At 37.9% G+C, this 20,187-nt stretch overlaps 1 protein-coding gene across 1 annotated transcript; it reads right to left on the reverse strand.

Annotated features, from left to right (window-relative positions):
• Positions 1-811: 811 nt before the first annotated feature.
• LOC145074090 (peroxidase N1-like) lies at positions 812-2,267 on the reverse strand. The gene is made up of 3 exons (XM_079020518.1): positions 1,812-2,267; positions 1,529-1,694; positions 812-1,435 (listed from the first exon to the last, which is right to left on the reverse strand). The coding sequence occupies exons 1-3, from the start codon at positions 2,211-2,213 to the stop codon at positions 1,017-1,019; spliced, it is 987 nt and encodes a 328-aa protein (XP_078876644.1). The 5' UTR covers positions 2,214-2,267; the 3' UTR covers positions 812-1,016.
• Positions 2,268-20,187: the final 17,920 nt, after the last annotated feature.

The following is a 20,187-nucleotide window of genomic DNA, read 5'->3' on the forward strand; positions in this document are numbered from 1 at the left end:
ATCTGTCGTCTCTAATGGCGTCGTCCCTAATAACTATATTTCTTGTTGTGCTTAACGCTCATGGTTTGTGACTAATGGATTAGGGCTTATGACATATGGATTAGGTCTCAGGGCAAAAAGCATAAAGGATTGGGTCATAAACACTTAGGCTATTAATCGGGTCAACCCCGATTGGGTTTCGGGTTCATCGGGTTTTTAAAAAATTAAAACTTCACCCAAAACCTGACCCTATTAAGCTATGGATAAGTCGGGTTAGGGTCAATTGTGTTTCATGTTAATAGCGTTGGGTTAGTGGGGTTTAACCAAACAAACAGAAATAAGTAGTTTTTAACGATAGTTATCAAGTTTTTTCTATTGTGCATTCCATGTTAACGTATAAATAATCATAATATAATTAGGTTATTCTCTATGAGTTTGGAGAATTACTTGTAACTTTAGCATTTTGCTAGCTTTTTTAAATAAAAATATATTCTTGTTCAAAAAAATTATGATTAATTAAAAAAAATTAATTATTAGAAGTAATTGTAGCTTACAGAAAGGTACAAAAAGATAATTTAATCCTTAAAAATAAATATTATATTAAAATAAGTTCTATCAAAAGTATTTTTCTTCCAAAATGACAAGCCTACATTTGGTTTTTATCTTCTTCGAAAATGATATGCAAATGAAAAGTCGTAGTTTCGTTTTTGATGAATAACTCATTGGCAACATATGAATACAAAGTCAAGGTTTGGTTTAGTTTAATATTCGATCCAAATTCATAGTCATGATTTTTTGAAATCTTTATAAAGTCAATGCGTTAAACGACGAATTTGTCTCGGGTCAAAATCATGTGGGACTATCAATATCATTACCAACTTTTCCTATTGTGTATTACAATAACTAATAACATGCACGTAAGAATGGAAAATTTACAGTTTTTTAATTGTACTGATTTATCTTTTAGAACTTCCCAGGTACTAAAAACTTATTCCTATCAAACCATTTTGGATTCGGATAATAACATCCGTCATTAATCAATTAATTGCACTACAAACCCGACGAATTTCACCTTCAGTCCCAGTTTTCACCTCAATATTACCCATCCTCACCATTGATCTTGCAAACTCAACGTTAAAAGTCAATCCAAGGAGTCCCCTAACTCCAAGAAACCGTTGCACTAACCTTTGTGTTGTTGGGTTGCTCCATAGCACTTGATCAGATTCAAGTACACCTCTCCGGTTCCTCAGGTTTGCATAGTATGAATTGTCAAACCTGTTTTGGCTTCCTGTATCTAAAGCCACACGCCTTGAACCATCTCCTCCGTTGGGGCACAGGTTTCGTAGTGTGGGAAGAAATGCTTGGTCAATAGATGGATCCGGTCCATTGGTGTTGTTGAAGTTGTATAGCCTGTAGCTGAATAATGCACAGGCTGCTGTCCCAATGGTGTGTGCTCCTGGAAATCAGTAAAACCCATAGACGCATCAGTTTAATACATTGATAGTAAGTGTTGCAACGGTTGAAGTGTTATATATGCTTAAGTACTTACCAGAAAGGGTAACAAGATCTTGGGCGTTAAGACCTTTCTCAGCAAACTTCCTGATTTGGACATCAACGGCGTCATTGAAAGCAGGAAGATTTGCAGTATCGGCTGCACGTGAAACCAATCCATCTCTACGGCCTAATGGCACTGCCCAGCGCGCAATTCCCCCAGCCTGAACAGCGATTGGAAAAATAGAATAAGTACAACAAGTTTTAAGCCCAACAAACGTAATATTTCTACTGGCGACTTGGAAATGCTTAAACAACGTATTGAGAAAGTAATTAATTACCAGAAGCACAGAATCACGGGCAGCCAGTGCAAGAATATCAGCACAGGAGACGACCCCAGGACAAACCCTTTCGAGTTCCGTCTTTGCAGCATCGATAATCTCGAAGCCTCTCAATAGAGAATTGGGCGGAGCAGTTCTCTCCGTAGAAGGACCATTGAGTAGGATAGAGGCGTCACAGCCATTAACAAAACAATCGTGAAAAAACATTCTAACCAAACCTGGTGGGACTCCTGCGTTGGCCCGATCAGCTGCTGCAACTGCAGACTGCACAATGGCTTCAACTCTTGGGCATGAGGTCTGGTAGAAGCCATTTCGGGTGCCTTGGCCTTGTGCCAAGGTGGTCAAGGTGGCTAACAAGACAACAAAGAAGAGGGGTATTTTGTTATTACAAAAAACCTCCATTACTAGTTTACTACGATGATTTGTTTAATAAGTTATGTATTGGATTTGGTATTTGATAATTTGAGGTAGAAGGTATTTTATAGTGAGTGGAGGTGGGGGAGTGAAGAGAAAGTCAAAGACGCGGCAGGTGATAAAAGTAGACAAAGTCGACCATAGGAGATACATAGAGAAAGAGTCAATCTTTTGATGGATACAGCTCCTATATCTAACCATGCATGTTTTTGTGTATAAAATAAAATAATCATAGGAGGAGATTATACATTAATATGCAAAAAAAAGCACGTACATATACATTTATTAGTGTTTTACTATGGTACGTAAACTATAAACTATATAACGTGAGAGGTTAAGATTTGACATTTTTGAATAGCCATAGTTGAAATAAAAACAGTCTTTAATATCGTGAGTTATTGCAAATTATAACACATTAAAGTAACATTAGAAGTAAGACATATGTATTACAATTAATTTAAAAAAAAAATTAAATACAAAGGTAGAAGTATAATTTTACAAGAAAATAAGAATAAATAAAGAATTATTATTATCGAAATGTTTGTTATCTTTTAGATTTAAACAAATAATTTAAATAATTAAAAGAAACTAATTCACTTTAATTTTGGGAAATGTTAAATTTTATATCAATTTATTAATATTTTTATTACAACTATTACATTAAAATATTATATGTAATTTAATAAAAAAGAAAAAGTTTATAAAATAACATACGAAAAAAATAATATTTTAAAATAACCATCAAATAAAATGAAATTTGTCAAATTGAATTAAAATTTGACAAGTGATACAAAAAAACTTTCGCTTATTAATCAAGATTGATCCCAAACTTAAAACTTCTTTATTTTTTTTTTTTATAACACTTACTTCATTTTCTATGTGTGCGTCGGTATAAACTCGAGTTTGTCTTCGTTTTGATGTAAATTGTTTTTACATTTTCTACTTATTTTTATATATATGTTTTCTATGTATGCATCAGGTTACATATAATATGTTTTTTTACCGTTAAAAACGTATAATATCCTTTTGATTATTTTAGCTTCCATTCGTTAACTCAAAAATAATCTTAATTACTTATTTTTATGTATGTTTTTATATACATTCAAGTTTCTTACATTCAACATAAAGTTTGTATGCATTTTCCTGTTTATTTTATGTACATTTCGTATGTATGATGCACTACTACAAAAACACCCTTTTACGACATGCAACGTGTGTCGTAAAACGCTCAGACGATACGCAAATACATGTAAAGGAAGGCTCTATCATAACAAACGACGACACGCAAATGCGCATCGCCTATTTACGACGCGCTCTTACGACACACAATGTGTGTCAAGGAAAGCCCTGTCATAAATATGACAACACGTTTTGCGTGTCGTAACCTTACGACTCGCAATGTGTATCATTAAAGTCCCCGTCATAAAGAAAGAGCACACACATTTTTGCATGTCATAATTTTAAATGTTTTAAAAATTATATCTTTTGATAGATTTAGTAATTTTAACTCTAAATAACACACTAGAAGTCTCATAATACAAAATAAAATACAATAAGTATGAAAGGTAATTCATTGAACTAATATGTCAAATACAAATTATCATTCCAATAGTAAGTAAATGTAATACATTGCTAATATTGTCTAATATTTATTATAGAAAAAAGAAAACATGTACAACTGGTTGGATCCCTTTAAGTGCTTGATTTGCCATAAATTCCTCCAAATTATCCGTCCCACTACCCCTACAGTTCAAAGCACTAAAATCAGTTCAAGAAAACAAAAGCATATTATCAATAATTTTAAGTAGATCCAATAAAAAAAGTGTTAATGGATTTATATGTGTTAAAAAAATATACCTTAAAGCAAAGACATTTCTTTTAGTCTTCTTGTATTTGATCTTCTATTCATATCAACAAGCTCGGGGTCATCATTCATGTGTTTTTTTGAATATACACACAAGTTTCTGTCACACCCCCAAACCTGAACGGCGGAAACGTTCGGGGGCGGATGACTTCATGTGGTAACGTAACAAATGAATACATAGTAAAGAAAACGATACAACCATCATATATATAATTGAAAGTTTACATTTGTCAAAAGTTACATGTTCAAAACCAATTACAATATGATGTCAAAATATGAGATTTAACTGGCGCCGCAGCATCCCTTCATCAAAAGCATAATGATACCTGAAATTACTGAGTTCCTGGGACATACAAGTAATTTTGAAAGAGTAGATCAGCATTTAAGCTGGTGAGTTTCATAAGTATTTAAATGAGAAAGTTCGTATGAAATGAAATGTTTTGTCCTTGTTTGTTTGTGTTTAGAAAATCCTATATTTTCTACTAGTATAAAAGTAGCATTCTCTCAAGACCAATGTTTGTTTCTAAAATGTATGTAAGTGTAAAATAACCAATGTGTTTGAAAACCTTGTAAATAAGTGCATTTTTAATACCCCATGTGAGTTTTATAACCATACTATTGACTCGAAATGCCTATACACAACGTTCTTATGGCATTGGAATGTTATGACGTTTGTCACCCCAAATGGTGTACTGTAGCTAACAGTCAGGGCGCGGGTTGTCAAGCCCGTATAGATCTATACACAAACACCATGCTCCCCCTCCAAGGGATTCTGGTATATAATACAGGACTTGAAATGTGTACTCGAACGTACGTGAAGTTAGTGTCTCACAAAAACTGTGGTATAAAAACAGATTTACGTGTTAAAGTGTTCGTTTGTTCTTGTATATGAAAGTGACTTCTTGAAATTCATGTTTCTAGTACGTAAGAGTTAGAAATTTGTTCGTAAAACTATACCTATTATAGTTTTAAAAGTGTGTCTCGTTTGTTTAGAAATACCTAGAAAAGGAATCATTTGTTATGAAAGCATAGATTTTTGTAGAGCCTAAGATAGACAAATATACATATAATCTAAGAAAATGTTTAGTTTATACATGCATTAGAACATTTTATATTTCAAAAGATAGAATGCTATTGTAACATATTTTACATATGAAAGTTCCTTATAAAGTTTATAAATCACATGTGATTTGGATATGTAAAAGCATATAAAATAATTCTTTATGTAACACACGATAATACTCGTGTGTTTTACTTGTATCCCCCCCCCCCCCTTGAAAGCATATAAAAGCATTTATAGCATATTTAAAAGGTTAATTAAGGGGTATCAACTCACTTGAAAGTTTGAAGATAGCGAGATGGAAACCGGGCAGAGTTTCGTCTCGGGAAACGGATTTTTCTCGGGATTCTCGGGAATCTCGGGAGTAAAATCGACCTTCGGGACTTGAGCAAAATGACCAGGGCTTCGGGTTTGAACGGGCACGGAAATCGAGGCAAGATCGAGAGAGAAATGAGAGAAATGGGGTGAATTTTCGGGAACCCTCGCATCTCTATTTATAGGGGGTCTGAGAAGCCTCGGTACGCCGGGCGTACGCTCGTACGCAGCGCGTACACGTACGTCATGCATGACCGAGTCCTCGACTGCCTCGGCTTCGGATGGGACGGAAACGGGGTAGCTTCGCATAGGGGCGACGTGGACGGACCGAGACCAAGGCCCTCGGGTACGCGGGGCGTACGGGGTTACGCAGCGCGTAACTCGGATGAGGACGCTGACTCCTCCTTCGGATATTACCGGATTTTTGAATTAAATTTATATATAATTTATTTAATAAACTTCAAAAAATCATACCTTCTTCATACGAACTCCGTTTTCGATGGTCTTTATATCCACGCGTAGGTGAGACTACGCTCTACAACTTTCGTTTAGACTCCGTTGGCAAATTCCGAAATTATTTTTATTATTTATTTATAAAATGACGTGATTAAGGAATTTCTTTAAAAATTCATAACTTCTTTATCTAACTTCGGTTTTTGCCAGACTTTTCACCGCTCAAATACCATTGTCGAGACCTTCGATTCTCGTTTAGGTCATTTCGGCCAAAAGTCGCTCGATCTCCGATTCGAGTTTTTAGTTGTCTGCTGCTAAGCCGAACTTGGAAAAATCATAACTTCAATATACGAAGTCGGATTTGGGCGTTCTTTTTACGTACGATCATGGTTTAATGACATTTAAACAAAGAAGGAATTTAAATAGAAACATTTTGGACATTTTAATATCAAAGTTAATTTTATTAACTCAAAAGTGGTTACAATACTTGACTTTTTAGGTCATTACAAAGAGTTGAAATATCGGGTTGTCACATCACCCCCCCCCCCCCCCCGTTAGAAGGAATTTCGTCCCGAAATTTAAAGTAGTAAAGATACTAGTGAACATGAAAGAGATGAGGGTACTTTTGTTTCATCTGATCTTCGCGTTCCCATGTGAATTCAGGTCCCCGCTTGGCGTTCCAGCGAACCTTCACGATGGGTATGCGACTTTGTTTTGTTTGTTTGACCTCTCGGTCCATGATTTCTACTGGTTCTTCCACAAAATTGAGGCTCTCGCTGATCTCAATCTCGTCGAGTGGAATAACAAGAGTCTTATCGGACAGACACTTTTTCAAGTTTGAGATGTGGAAGGTTGGATGTATGTTACTAAGTTCACGCGGTAGGTTAAGCTTGTAAGCCACAGGGCTGATTCTAGCAAGAATCTCGAAAGGCCCTATGTATCTTGGATTTAGTTTCCCACGCTTCCCAAAGCGTATTAAACCCTTCCACGGTGAGACCTTTAATAAAACGTGGTCTCCTACCTGGAATTCCAAAGGTTTCCTCCTTTGGTCAGCGTAGCTTTTCTGTCGGTCTCTGGAGGCCTTCAATCGTTCACGAATCTGAACGATCTTCTCTGTCGTTTCTCATATGATTTCCGGACCGGTGAGAGTGCTTTCAGGAACTCTTCCTCTAGCTAACTTGGTATCGCCAACTTCAGTCCAGCATAGAGGGGATCTGCACTTTCAACCATAGAGGGCTTCAAACGGAGCAGCCTTTATGCTTGTATGATAACTATTGTTGTATGAAAATTCGACAAGGGGTAAATGGATATCCCATGCCTTTCCAAAGTCAATCACACAGGCTCTCAGCATATCTTCCAAGGTTTGTATCGTTCTCTCACTTTGCCCGTCTATTTGTGGGTGGTAGGTTGTACTCATATCTAGCCTAGTCCCCAGGGAACTTTGTAGTGACTGCCAGAATCTTGAAGTGAATCTACTATCTCTATCGGAGATAATGGATATTGGAACACCGTGCAGTCGCACTACTTTCTTTATGTAAGTTCTTGTAAGCTTTTCCATTTTGTCAGTCTCCTTTATTGGTAGGAAATGCGCGGATTTGGTCAATCTGTCGACGATGACCCATATGGTATCGAGTCCACCCATCGTCTTGGGTAACTTGGTTATGAAGTCCATAGTAATCCGCTCCCATTTCCATTCTGGTATCTCTGGTTGTTGTAGTAATCCTGACGGTTTCAGATACTCGACCTTAACCTTAGCGCAAGTAAGGCATTTACTTACAAAGGTAGCAATTTCTGCTTTCATGTTAGGCCACCAGTACAGTTTCTTAAGATCCAGATACATTATATTTGAACCTGGGTGAACGGAATATCTTGTGTTGTGTGCTTCGGTCAAGACTACGTCTCTGAAACCACCATGTTTCAGTGTCCAGATTCGGTCCATGAGATAATAGGCTTCGCCACCCTTGACTTCTAGATTCTTTTCCATTCCTCGCAGGGATTCACCCGCCACATTTTCAGGTTGCAAAGCTTCCATTTGTGTCTCCTTAATTTGTGTGGATAAGTGGGAATGGATAGTCATAGTTAGAGATTTGACCCTCCGACCAGTGTATTCCTTTCGACTGAGGGCGTCAGCTACCACGTTGGCCTTGCCAGGATGATAACGAATTTCGCATTCGTAGTCATTTAGTAACTCAACCCATCGTCTTGTGATCGGTGAAAATAGTACTCTTTGTTCCGTATAAGTAGTGTCTCTAGATCTTCAGAGCAAATACCACTGCTCCGAACTCAAGATCGTGGGTCGTATAGTTCACTTCGTGTGTCTTAAGCTATCGGGAGGCATAAGTAATAACCTTCCCTTTCTACATAAGAACGCAACCAAATCCTTGGTTTGAGGCATCGCAATACACTACGAAATCTTCTATCCCTTCGGGGAGGGATAGTATCGGTGTGGTGCACAATGCCTGTTTCAGCGTTTGGAACGCCTTCTCTTGTTTCGCTTCCCAGTCAAAGGCCACGCCTTTCTGGGTTAATGTAGTAAGAGGTTTCGCAATGCTAGAGAAGTTCTTTATGAATCTGCGATAGTAGCCGGCGAGACCTAGAAATTGACGAATCTCTGTAGGTGTCTTTGGTGCCGACCAGTTCTCAATGGCCTTAATTTTGGAGGGGTCCACGTGTATCCCCTTCTCGCTAACAACGTGGCCCAAAAATTCGACTCTTCGAATCCAAAATTCGCATTTAGAGAACTTCGCATAGAGCTTCTCCGATCACAATGTTTCTAAGACTTTTCGTAAGTGTTGACTATGCTCTTCCTTACTTCGGGAGTAGATAAGTATGTCATCGCTGAAGACGATGACGAACTGATCTAAGAAGGGACATACACCTTATTCATTAGGTCCATAAATACTGCTGGTGTGTTGGTTAATCCGAACGGCATCACTAGAAATTTGTAGTGTCCATAACGAGTTCGGAATGTTGTCTTGGGAATATCCCCTTCTAGCACTCGTAATTGGTCATATCCGAATCGTAGATCTATCTTCGAGAAGTAGTTTCCTCCTTAAAGTTGATCAAATAGGTCGTCAATACGGGGTAGAGGATAGCGATTTTTGACAGTAAGCTTGTTCAGTACTTTGTAGTCGATGCACATGCGGAACGATCCGTCTTTCTTCTTTACAAACAGGATCGGTGCTCCCCAAGGTGAGAAACTTGGTCTAATGAATCCTTTTTGAAGGAGTTCGTAAAGCTAACTGGAAAGTTCTTGGATCTCTGCTGGTGCTAGGCGATAAGGCGACTTCGCTACTGGGGTAGCCCCTGGAACTAAGTCGATTCTAAACTCGACTTGGCGTTGTGGTGGTAATCCCGGTAGTTCTTCTGGAAAGATATCGGGAAAGTCGCGTACTTCTGGAATGTTCTTGATGTCCTTCAGTTCCTGACTCGTATCGACGATGTGTGCTAGGAATGCTCGACAATCCTTCCGTAAACACTTTCGAGCTTGGATGCACGAAATGATACGAAGGTTTTTACATGATTTGTCGCCGTAAATCACTAATGTTTCGTCGTTAGGAAGGCTAAGACGAACTGCTTTTTCAAAGCACAGGATGTTGACGCGAAAAAGACATAACCAATCCATGCCGACTATGACGTCGAAACTTTTAATTTGGACCGACATGAGGTTGATTGGGAAAGAATGTCCGTCTAAGGTTAACGTGCAATCCATGTATATGCAGTTAGTGTTTTCTGTTTTTCCACTGGCCATCTCTACAGTTAATGATTTTTCTAACTTGCTAGGTTGATGTTTAAGTAAGTGAAGAAAGTTTTGACTCACGAAGCTTCTCTCCGCTCCACTATCGAATAATATGCATGCATATGAATTATCAAGAAAGAACATACCAGCAACTATAGTTGGGTCAGCTACAGCTTCGTCGTGGCCTATTGCCAAAACTCGTCCCACACCGCCGGTGCCTGCTACCTTAGGGCAGTTCCTCTTGTAGTGGCCCACCTCGCCACAACTGTAGCAAGTCTGCCCTACACCCACACTGGGAACTTGAGTGATCGGCTTTGCGGGGTCTTTGCAGAAACGGGCTGTGTGTCCCTTTCTGTTGCAGTTGGCGCACTTCATTTCCCGACAAGGTCCATGGTGGTGGTAAGTGCATTTGGTGCACTTTGGAAGGTTACCTACATAAGGCTTTGTTGGGTAGGTATTTGTAGGAGTTGTAGTAAGTACAGTGGCAGCATTCACTGAAACCAGTTGTTTCTTTGCGGATTCTTGGGAAGACCCACCCTTCCCTTTATTCCATACCCTCTTCTTGCTATTGTTGTTGTTGTTGTTGTTGTTGTTGTTGTTGTTGTTTCCTTTCTGTGGTTCTGGTGCAGAAACGGTTGAGTTCTGATGACCTCCATAATCAACAAGAGATTGTGCCAGTTCCTTGGCACTTTCAAAGGTGTCAGGTTTTGAAGCTAACACGCTGGACCTAATTTGGGGAGACATCCCCCAAATGTATCTCTCTATCTTCTTGCTCTCAGGAGCAATCATATCTGGGCAAAGGATTGCCAGATCGCAGAACCTGTTGGTATAAGTAGCGATGTCGGTACCAACCATTCCGAGAGTCCATAGTTCGTGTTCGAGCTTTTGAATCTCTCCCCGTGGGCACTATTCTCTCATCATCATGGCTTTTAGGCTCTCCCAGCTTATGGAGTTTGCCACTATTAGGGTAAGTACTTTAACGTGGCCATTCCACCAAGTTAAAGCTCTATCAATAAGGGTGAAAGTTGCAAATTTGACTTTGATGTGCTCGGGACAAGAGCAGATTTCAAAGACTGACTCCATCCTTTCAATCCACTGCCTCAGGGCTATCACACCACCAGTTCCATAAAACATCCGGGGCTTGGCATTAGTAAAGTCCTTATAGGTGCATTCTTGGGGTAGTCCATGACTCTCGCCATGGTTGGATGGGTGTGTGCCAGATCTCGCGCCATTAGTACTCGAGTTATTGATCTGTGACATGGCAGCTGCTACCGCTGCGGTGACTGCTGCTTGGAACATAATAGCATCAAATTGAGGTGGTGGAGGTGGTGGTGGTATAGGTGCTTCCCCACCGTTGCTTCGCCTTGGATTCCTACGCGGAGGCATCCTTCAACTATAAGTCGAAAAGGTAAAGATAAGAATTCCATAGAATAGAAAATGTATGTGTCTCATGAACTAAATTGCTATAGTTCAACAACAGATGCTAGTATGAGTCTTAAAATAGAAGAATGAAAGTTATTTGTAAGACTGAAAGTATGAAACAAGTATTTGGTTTCTCGAAGACTTTTCAAGGTTTGAACGAAATACTCAACGTAGTAATAATAGTGTCACTTATATTAATATAAAAGTTGATACAACGATCATGAAAATTTGACCCCTATAAGGGTCTCCGATTACAAAGTTTGAGAAATTTAAAGACTTTTAGCCGAGTTCCTAAGCTATAACAAAATTTGAGTCTTTGACAAGCACTACTTGCGACGTAGGTTGCGCTTGGAGCTTGACTCTGCATCTGATTGCTTTGACTCCATTAGACGCCTATCAAAAGCAGCTTGTTGTTCCCTCAGTTCAACGAGGGCTGCAATCATTTGTGCTTGGAATGCCTCGGTTTGGAGTTGAGCATTGTCTTGTATCTTGTCCAACCTACGGATGTCAGAAGTGTGAACCTGTACTTCCACGTTGACATCCTGGAGTCGGCTAGCTTGAACTCCGGACTGATAGGACTGATTTGCTAGTTTGCCCACCATTACTGGGAGTGCCCGATCAGCCGAACCTCCACCGCGGACATCATAGAATTCCCGACACATGTCGTAGGGAGGGCGTATGCCTTGTTGTTGGCTCCAATGATGGAGGTGACTTCTCCAGACGGGAGTCGGTCCTTGAAAGTTCCTTACAAAGACGGGAGGTTGAACGGGTGGTGGATCGATCACTTCCGGCTCTGAGTTGGTACCAGAGTCATCATCCACTTCTATGGGTTCCTCGTCCTCTTCGGGATCATCTTCGACACATCCTCCGTTGCCTTGGTTGGGAAAGTAGGGGTCGCCAGGGTGGTGAAATCCAGCCATTTGACTGTACGAGAAATAGGGTTATAAGAATTGAATAAAGTTGAAACATGCAAAACATGTAAGTTCAACTAGTTTAGGTAGCAAATACAACTATAGTATTTAAATTCTTGTGTTTGATTCTAGTAATGGTTTGGTATGTTTTGACTTGTTGCTTACTACGAGCAATCCTCGATATATATTGGTCCGATCTCAGGCAAATATAGTTGATCACGCTATATTTGTCCAAAATTTGATTACATATATCGAGTCTTAATCGTAGTGTCAACTTGTCTAAATACTTGTTGTATAGTTATATATCATGAAAATAATTTGTTGCATGCATGTAATTGTACTTAAATGAACTATCAATTTAAGTTAAACGTAACGCTGCTTAAGCGTAAGAAGAAAAATTGTTTTGTCAGAGAGTCTTATTCCCTTAAGCATTTATAGTTTGTATATCTTATGTGGTTCGACATACTTAGTTCACTATAAACATTGCTCTGATAGCAATCTGTCACACCCACAAACCTGAACGGCGGAAACGTTCAGGGGCGGATGACTTCATGTGGTAACGTAACACATGAATACATAGTAAAGAAAGCAATACAACCATCATATATATAATTGAAAGTTTACATTTTTCAAAAGTTACATGTTCAAAACCAATTACAATATGATGTCAAAATATGAGATTTAACTGGCGCCGCAACATCCCTTCATCAAAAGCATAATGATACCTGAAATTACTGAGTTCCTGGGACATACAAGTAATTTTGAAAGAGTAGATCAGCATTTAAGCTGGTGAGTTTCATAAGTATTTAAATGACAAAGTTCGTATGAAATGAAATGTTTTGTCCTTGTTTGTTTGTGTTTAGAAAATCCTATATTTTCTACTAGTATAAAAGTAGCCTTCTCTCAAGACCAATGTGTGTTTCTAAAATGTATGTAAGTGTAAAATAACCAATGTGTTTGAAAACCTTGTAAATCAATGCATTTTTAATACCCCATGTGAGTTTTATAACCATACTATTGACTCGGAATGCCTATACACAATGTTCTTCAAGCGTTGGAATGTTATGACGTTTGTCACCCCAAATGGTGTACTGTAGCTAACAGTCAGGGCGCGGGTTGTCAAGCCCGTATAGATCTATACACAAACACCATGCTCCCCCTCCAAGGGATTCTGGTATATAATACAGGACTTGAAATGTGTACTCGAACGTACGTGAAGTTAGTGTCTCACAAAAACCGTGGTATAAAAATAGATGTACGTGTTAAAGTGTTCGTTTGTTCTTGTATATGAAAGTGACTTCTTGAAATTCGTGTTTCTATTACGTAAGAGTTAGAAATTTGTTCGTAAAACTATACCTATTTAGTTTTAAAAGTGTGTCTCGTTAGTTTAGAAATACCTAGAAAAGGAATCATTTGTTATGAAAGCATAGATTTTTGTAGAGCCTAAGATAGACAAAGATACATATAATCTAAGAAAATGTTTAGTTTATACATGCATTTGAACAATTTATATTTCAAAAGATAGAATGCTATTGTAACATATTTTATATATGAAAGTTCCCTATAATGTTTATAAATCACATGTGATTTGGATATATAAAAGCATATAAAATAATTCTTTATGTAACACACGATAATACTCGTGTGTTTTACTTGTATCCCCCCCCCCCTTGAAAGCATATAAAAGCATTTATAGAATATTTAAAAGGTTAATTAAGGGGTATCAACTCACTTGAAAGTTTGAAGATAGCGAGATGGAAACCGGGCAGAGTTTCGTCTCGGGAAATGGATTTTTCTCGGGATTCTCGGGAGTAAAATCGACCTTCGGGACTTGAGCAAAATGACCAGGGCTTCGGGTTTGAACGGGCACGGAAATCGAGGCAAGATCGAGAGAGAAATGAGAGAAATGGGGTGAATTTTCGGGAACCCTCGCATCTCTATTTATAGGGGCTCTGAGAAGCCTCGGTACGCGGGGCGTACGCTCGTACGCAGTGCGTACGCGTATGTCATGCATGACCGAGTCCTCGACTGCCTCACCTTCAGATGGGACGGAAAGGGGGTAGCTTCGCATAGGGGCGACGTGGACGGACCGAGACCAAGGCCCTCGGGTACGCGGGGCGTACGGGGTTACGCAACGCGTAACTCGGATGAGGACGCTGACTCCTCCTTCGGATATTACCGGATTTTTGAATTAAATTTATATATAATTTATTTCATAAACTTCAAAAAATCATATCTTCTTCATACGAACTCCTTTTTCGACGGTCTTTATATCCACGCGTAGGTGAGACTACGCTCTACAACTTTCGTTTAGACTCTGTTGGCAAATTCCGAAATTATTTTTATTATTTATTTATAAAATGACGTAATTAAGGAATTTCTTTAAAAATTCATAACTTCTTTATCTGACGTTGGTTTTTGCTAGACTTTTCACCGCTGAAATACCATTGTCGAGACCTTCCATTCTCGTTTAGGTCATTCCGGCCAAAAGTCGCTCGATCTCCGATTCGAGTTTTTAGTTGTCTGCTGCTAAGCCGAACTTGGAAAAATCATAACTTGAATATACGAAGTCGGATTTGGGCGTTCTTTTTACGTACGATCATGGTTTAATGACATTTAAACATAGAAGGAATTTAAATAGAAACATTTTGGACATTTTAATATCAAAGTTAATTTTATTAACTCAAAAGTGGTTACAATACTTGACTTTTTAGGTCATTACAAAGAGTTGAAATATCGGGTTGTCACAGTTTCTCCCCATGCTAAAAGGCTTGCAAAGAGGATCTGTTATCACTCAATCACCTGCCACGAAAATCTGCATCACAGTGTTTTTCTAAGTAAAGATAATATATATTTTTTAGTTTGAATTTCGGGTAAGGTGAGCTTACTATGTTTTCAGATATATGGGCGACAGCAATGGCGGCGACACCTACCTTTAGCGGCGACAATGTGATATGTCGCCGCTAAAGGTAGGTGTCGCCGTAATAGTCCATGACACGGATCCACACTTTAACTTTCTGGTAAATTAAGACCGTCTGATCATGTTTCTACTCCAAAGGCTAGGGTACTCGAGGAATTCACAAAAGCAATACTGGTGACAAAAGTCCTCACTAAAGACCTAACCGAGTCGCCGCAAATTGTCGAATAAATGACGCATCATTGATTCCCTCCTATGTGTCGCCGCTATTAACAGAAGTCGCCGCTAAAGCCCAAATTGTCACTGGTAAAGGATTCGCCGCTAAAGGTGGACTCAGTTAACCAAAGAAATCAACACCTTTTTCCTTTTCTCTGTTCGCTTCCATCTTGAGCTGCTGCTATGATTTTTTCCTTTCATATTCTTCGTTGATTCACAAATGCACCCATCCAGCAAAACCGAGGTTAAGGATGTTGGCCACATAATAGAAGATACCGACGGTCAAAGTTGAGATTGACCGGCGAGGCTCTTCAATTTCTGGCGACATGCACAAGATTCTGGTGACAATAGGTATTTCCAGCAAAAGATTTCTTTTCCTATTGTCATGTAACATCGATTTGTAGCTTACTTAAGTGATTAATTGCAAAATATTTTAATTTTCAGCTCTTAATTAACTTTCCCGACCACCACCGCCGACTACCGCCACCACTGCACCATTTCTTTGATTTCCACAACCACAGGTTCTATTTACTTTTATTTATTTTGAAATTTGATTGTAAATGCAAAATATGCGTAGTTGTATAAATTATGTGAATATTTGATATATGTATTTGAATGTATGAAAATTTGGTGTATATATGTGAATGTATGTGTGTTTGGTGTATATGTTGTATATGAATCTAAAATATGTGTATTTGGTATAAGTGGGATGCTATTATCTATATATGTGAAAGTATATGTGTATTTGGTATAAGTAGGATGTTATTATGTACGTATGTGAATGCATATGTGTTTGTTGTATATGTGATATATGAATGCGAAATTTGTGTATTTGGTATAAGTAAGATGTTAATATATATATATATATATATATATATATATATATATATATTTATAGAGAGAGAGAGAGCTAGGTTCAAATGTTTTTAGCAAGTATTGTGTCCCTAAATGCACCAATGAGAATTCAGAAATAATTAAATCACTAATAAATAATAAAAGGGTATAAGTGTAATCTACACTATAATTAATTATGGTAAAAGAAAATAAATAATCAATATCCCACTAATTTAGGTTATCAGTTTCATATAACACCACCACCGATTCCCACTACTTCTTTAAAAATCATCGTTCTCTCTTCATAGACCCAGAAACCCTTATCCCCTCCTAAATCAGTTTCGACACCACCAGAGCAGTAGCACCACCCCACAGCATCGTAGAACAACCAACTTTATGGATTGGAGAACAGAATGGGTGGAGCTGGGCCCTTTCGTCAGCGATGGCGCCGACCACCGACGGTACATCAAACAGAGACGTTCGCCAGGGAGACGATGATCTCTCAGGTATGCTGGTTTTAATTTCCAAGGCTTTTGTATTTCATCAATTTTGAAATTAAGTAACAATGATTTTTATATGATCTTGTTATATGATATTGATGGATTTATGATGAATGAAACAACAGGAAGTAGTGAATAACTTGGAAGATGCACATGAACAAATTGACACTGCAATTTCAATTGCGTTGAAAGAAAGCAAACCAGTGTACATCAGTATAAGTTGTAATCTGCCTAGTATTCCTCATTTTTATCCATCAATGTATGTCTTATGAGTTATGATCCATTACCATATTTGCAATTTTTGTTTACAAACAACATTCTGTCATGGCCTCCATGTGTTCGATAAAATACCTCAATGAAAAAATAGTTAAAAATCTTTAATGTTTTTACTTCATTTTGTTCCTTATTCCTTTCAGAACTGTATAACTCAATTTAGATTGGGTTGGATGTCATTTTCATAACAATAGGTTGATGCTAGTTCCTTATTCTGTCAGAATTTGCAGTTAAATACATTGAGCATATCGAGAAGAAAATAAGAATAAATAATGAATTATTATTATCGAAATGTTTGTTATCTTTTAGATTTAAACAAATAATTTAAATAATTAAAAGAAACTAATTAATTAACTTTAATTTTGGGAAATTTTAAAATTTATATCAATTTATTAATATTTTTATTACAACTGTTACATTAAAATATTATATGTAATTTAATAAAAAAGAAAAAGTTTATAAAATAACATACGAAAAAATAGTAATTTAAAATAACCATAAAATGAAATTTGTCAAATTTAATTAAAATTTGACAAGTGACAAAAAAAAAGTTACATTTATTAATGAATATTGATCCCAAACTTAAAACTTCTTAAAATATCATTTTTATCCTTTGATTTCTTAAATTTTTGTATTTACCTAGGTAATATATATATATATATATATATATATATATATATATATATATATATATATATATATATATATATATATATATATATATATATATATATATATATAATAGGATATTTCTATAGTTAACACTTTTGGTTTAAATTTGAGTTTTCCTATGTTTCGACATTAATGTTATTTACTTTTTCGTGGGTATTTATGTGTACATCTCCTATATATGAGTCAGGTTACATATAATTTGCTTTCATTCAACGTAAATTAGAAATTTTGTATGTTATTTATTTATTTATTTTTTAAAAACTCACTTTAATTTCTATGTGTGTGTCGGTATAAAATCGAGTTTGTCTTCGTTTTGATGTAAATTGTTTTTACATTTTCTACTTATTTTTATATATATGTTTTCTATGTATGCATCAGGTTACATATAATAGGTTTTTTACCGTTAAAAACATATAATATCCTTTTGATTATTTTAGCTTCCATTCTTTAACTCAAAAATAATCTTAATTACTTATTTTTATGTATGTTTTTATATAATTTCAAGTATCTTACATTTCAACGTAAAGTTTGTATGCATTTTCCTGTTTATTTTATGTACATTTCGTATGTATGATGCACTACTACAAAAACACCGTTTTACGACATGCAATGTGTGTCGTAAAACACTCAGACGACACGCAAATGCGTGTAAAGGAAGGCTCTGTCATAACAAAAGACGTGTAACAGCTCGGATTCCCAGGTATTAATTATTCTTATAATTTTGGTGATTTGTGAGGAGACTCGGCGAGTTGGAGTTCAAACTCGCCGAGTATGATCGCGGCTTGGGCACGGGTTCGCGTCTGGACTCGGCGAGTCCACGCTGTTTAATGAAACCCTAATTTCCAGGGTATGAGACCTATTTAAAGGGGCTTATGGCCGTCATTTGCGGCCACCAACCCCAGAGAGAACCCTAAAGAGTCTTTGAGCATGTTGTGAGAGAGAAGAGGAAGATCCTTGACTATTTGTGGGTGTTTTTGCATATAAAAGAGGATCAAGGCAAGAGGAGACCAAAGAAGGTGCTAATCCTGTGATTCTTGAGCTCAGAGACTTCATTTGAGGTAACCATTCGTTCCTTTCTCAGTCCTTGGTGTAAATGTTAAAGTTAGGGTTTCTTTGTGGAATGATCCATGGAGCAATTGGCCTCCTCACGTGTTGGTGCTTTAGATCTGGGCCCAAAGAGGTCCAGAGACCCTTTTCCCTCAAGCTTTATGAGTGTTAACGGAGGCCATGAGCTTAGAATAACATTCTAGAGACCATATCATCAAATAAGGCCTTTGAACCTTTGCATGAGCACCAAGATAGTAACTTTACGTGATGTATGTGCTTGGAAGGACTGGATCTATGAGTTATTGGAACGGATCTGACCTCAGGAGTGAGTTTGAGTTTATGCATGGCATAGACTCACCGAGTCTGAAGAACAGACTCGGCGAGTAGCATGAAGATTGTCCATAACCACTCAGCGAGTGGTCTTGCCGAGTTAAGGGGTTGACTCAGTGAGTCAGGGAGAGTCAGAGAGGGTTGACAGGTGGACTGAGTCAAGCTGGAACTCACCGAGTTGTTCTTGAGACTGGGCGAGTTGAGTCGTGGTGGCCCCGCAACTCATGCCAGGTGGAACTCGTCGAGTTAGGAAAATACTCGATGTGTCGAGAGAGGATCCCAGGGAATCAGTGGATACGTATAGACTCGCCGAGTCGCTATAGTGCACTCGCCGAGTCCGGTCAAAGTTGACCGTTGACCATTGACCAGTGTTGACTTGATAGGGGTAGTCAACCTTAGTTGTGAAAGTGTTAATTAGAGATGTATTGTGTTATAGGAGGATTATAGCTCGGGGGATCGAGCGCGAGTGATATCCGGGATTTGTGAGTTATCGAGATAGGCGAAGTGAGTCTTCTCACTATACTTTACCTTGAGTAGGTAATCAGAGTTATGTGAGAGTATTTGTATGCTATATGTATGTTATGTGTTGTACTGCATTATTTCTATGTGATTTATGCTATGCATGTTTATAGAGTTGGAACCGGAAGGTTCACAGAGATTAGAACCAGAGGGTTCACAGAGTAGGGTCTACGGACCCACAGAGTTATAGCCTCAAGTGGCTAATATGTGTTATGTGTGGTATTTTGGGGAACTCACTAAGCTTTGTGCTTACAGTGTTAGTGTTATTTGTTTCAGGTACTAGTGATGACCGTGGGAAGGCGCCGGCTTGATCAGTACACACACACGAGACTTTTATGTTATCAGATCTTGGGATTTTTATGTAGCATGGATTGAGTTTCAAATATTAATGCTTTTATGAATGTTAAATGATTTGTGTTTTTATAAAATGCGAAAAATTGTTTTGAAATTTACGGTGTTAGAAGTTGGTATCAGAGCCTTGGTTTGAGGGATTCGAGTACACCTTCGGGCATATTTGTACTCAAACTGAGGATTTGAGAAGTATTTTCAAAAAGAATAAAAGATTTTTTGAAAAACGCAGAGCAGAGTTGTGTGTACGATCAGTCAGCGCCCGAACGGTGATTTCCCAAAATACCCTCATGTTATGTGATATTGATATTGATATGATGTATTCTCATGCTAGAGTAGGCTAGGTACTCTTATTAGGACTAGAGTGGCCTGATTTGTGATGCCTTAGCCTAGGGAGAGGTGAGTTGCTATGAGGTGCTTGAGAGTGAGGAGGTAGCAACGAGGGGCTTATGAGAGATCGGTTAGAGAGTGGATTATGCATTATAGAGTACTTGGAATTTGGGATCCGAAGAGGAGGACTTGGGGTGTATTCTGCTACGATG

The sequence above is a fragment of the Lactuca serriola genome, chromosome 9, assembly GCF_051521515.1.
Source record: "Lactuca serriola cultivar US96UC23 chromosome 9, Lser_US96UC23_V15, whole genome shotgun sequence".
Taxonomy (NCBI): domain Eukaryota; kingdom Viridiplantae; phylum Streptophyta; class Magnoliopsida; order Asterales; family Asteraceae; genus Lactuca; species Lactuca serriola.

What these genes read in the sequence shown, in the direction of transcription:
- LOC145074090 (XM_079020518.1), bottom strand. Translation starts at nt 2,213, where the DNA reads ATGGAGGTTTTTTGTAATAACAAAATACCCCTCTTCTTTGTTGTCTTG. An exon ending in CCCGTGATTCTGTGCTTCTG is followed by an intron (nt 1,695 to 1,811) that starts GTAATTAATTAC and finishes ATCGCTGTTCAG; the next exon opens with GCTGGGGGAATTGCGCGCTG. An exon ending in AGATCTTGTTACCCTTTCTG is followed by an intron (nt 1,436 to 1,528) that starts GTAAGTACTTAA and finishes ACTGATTTCCAG; the next exon opens with GAGCACACACCATTGGGACA.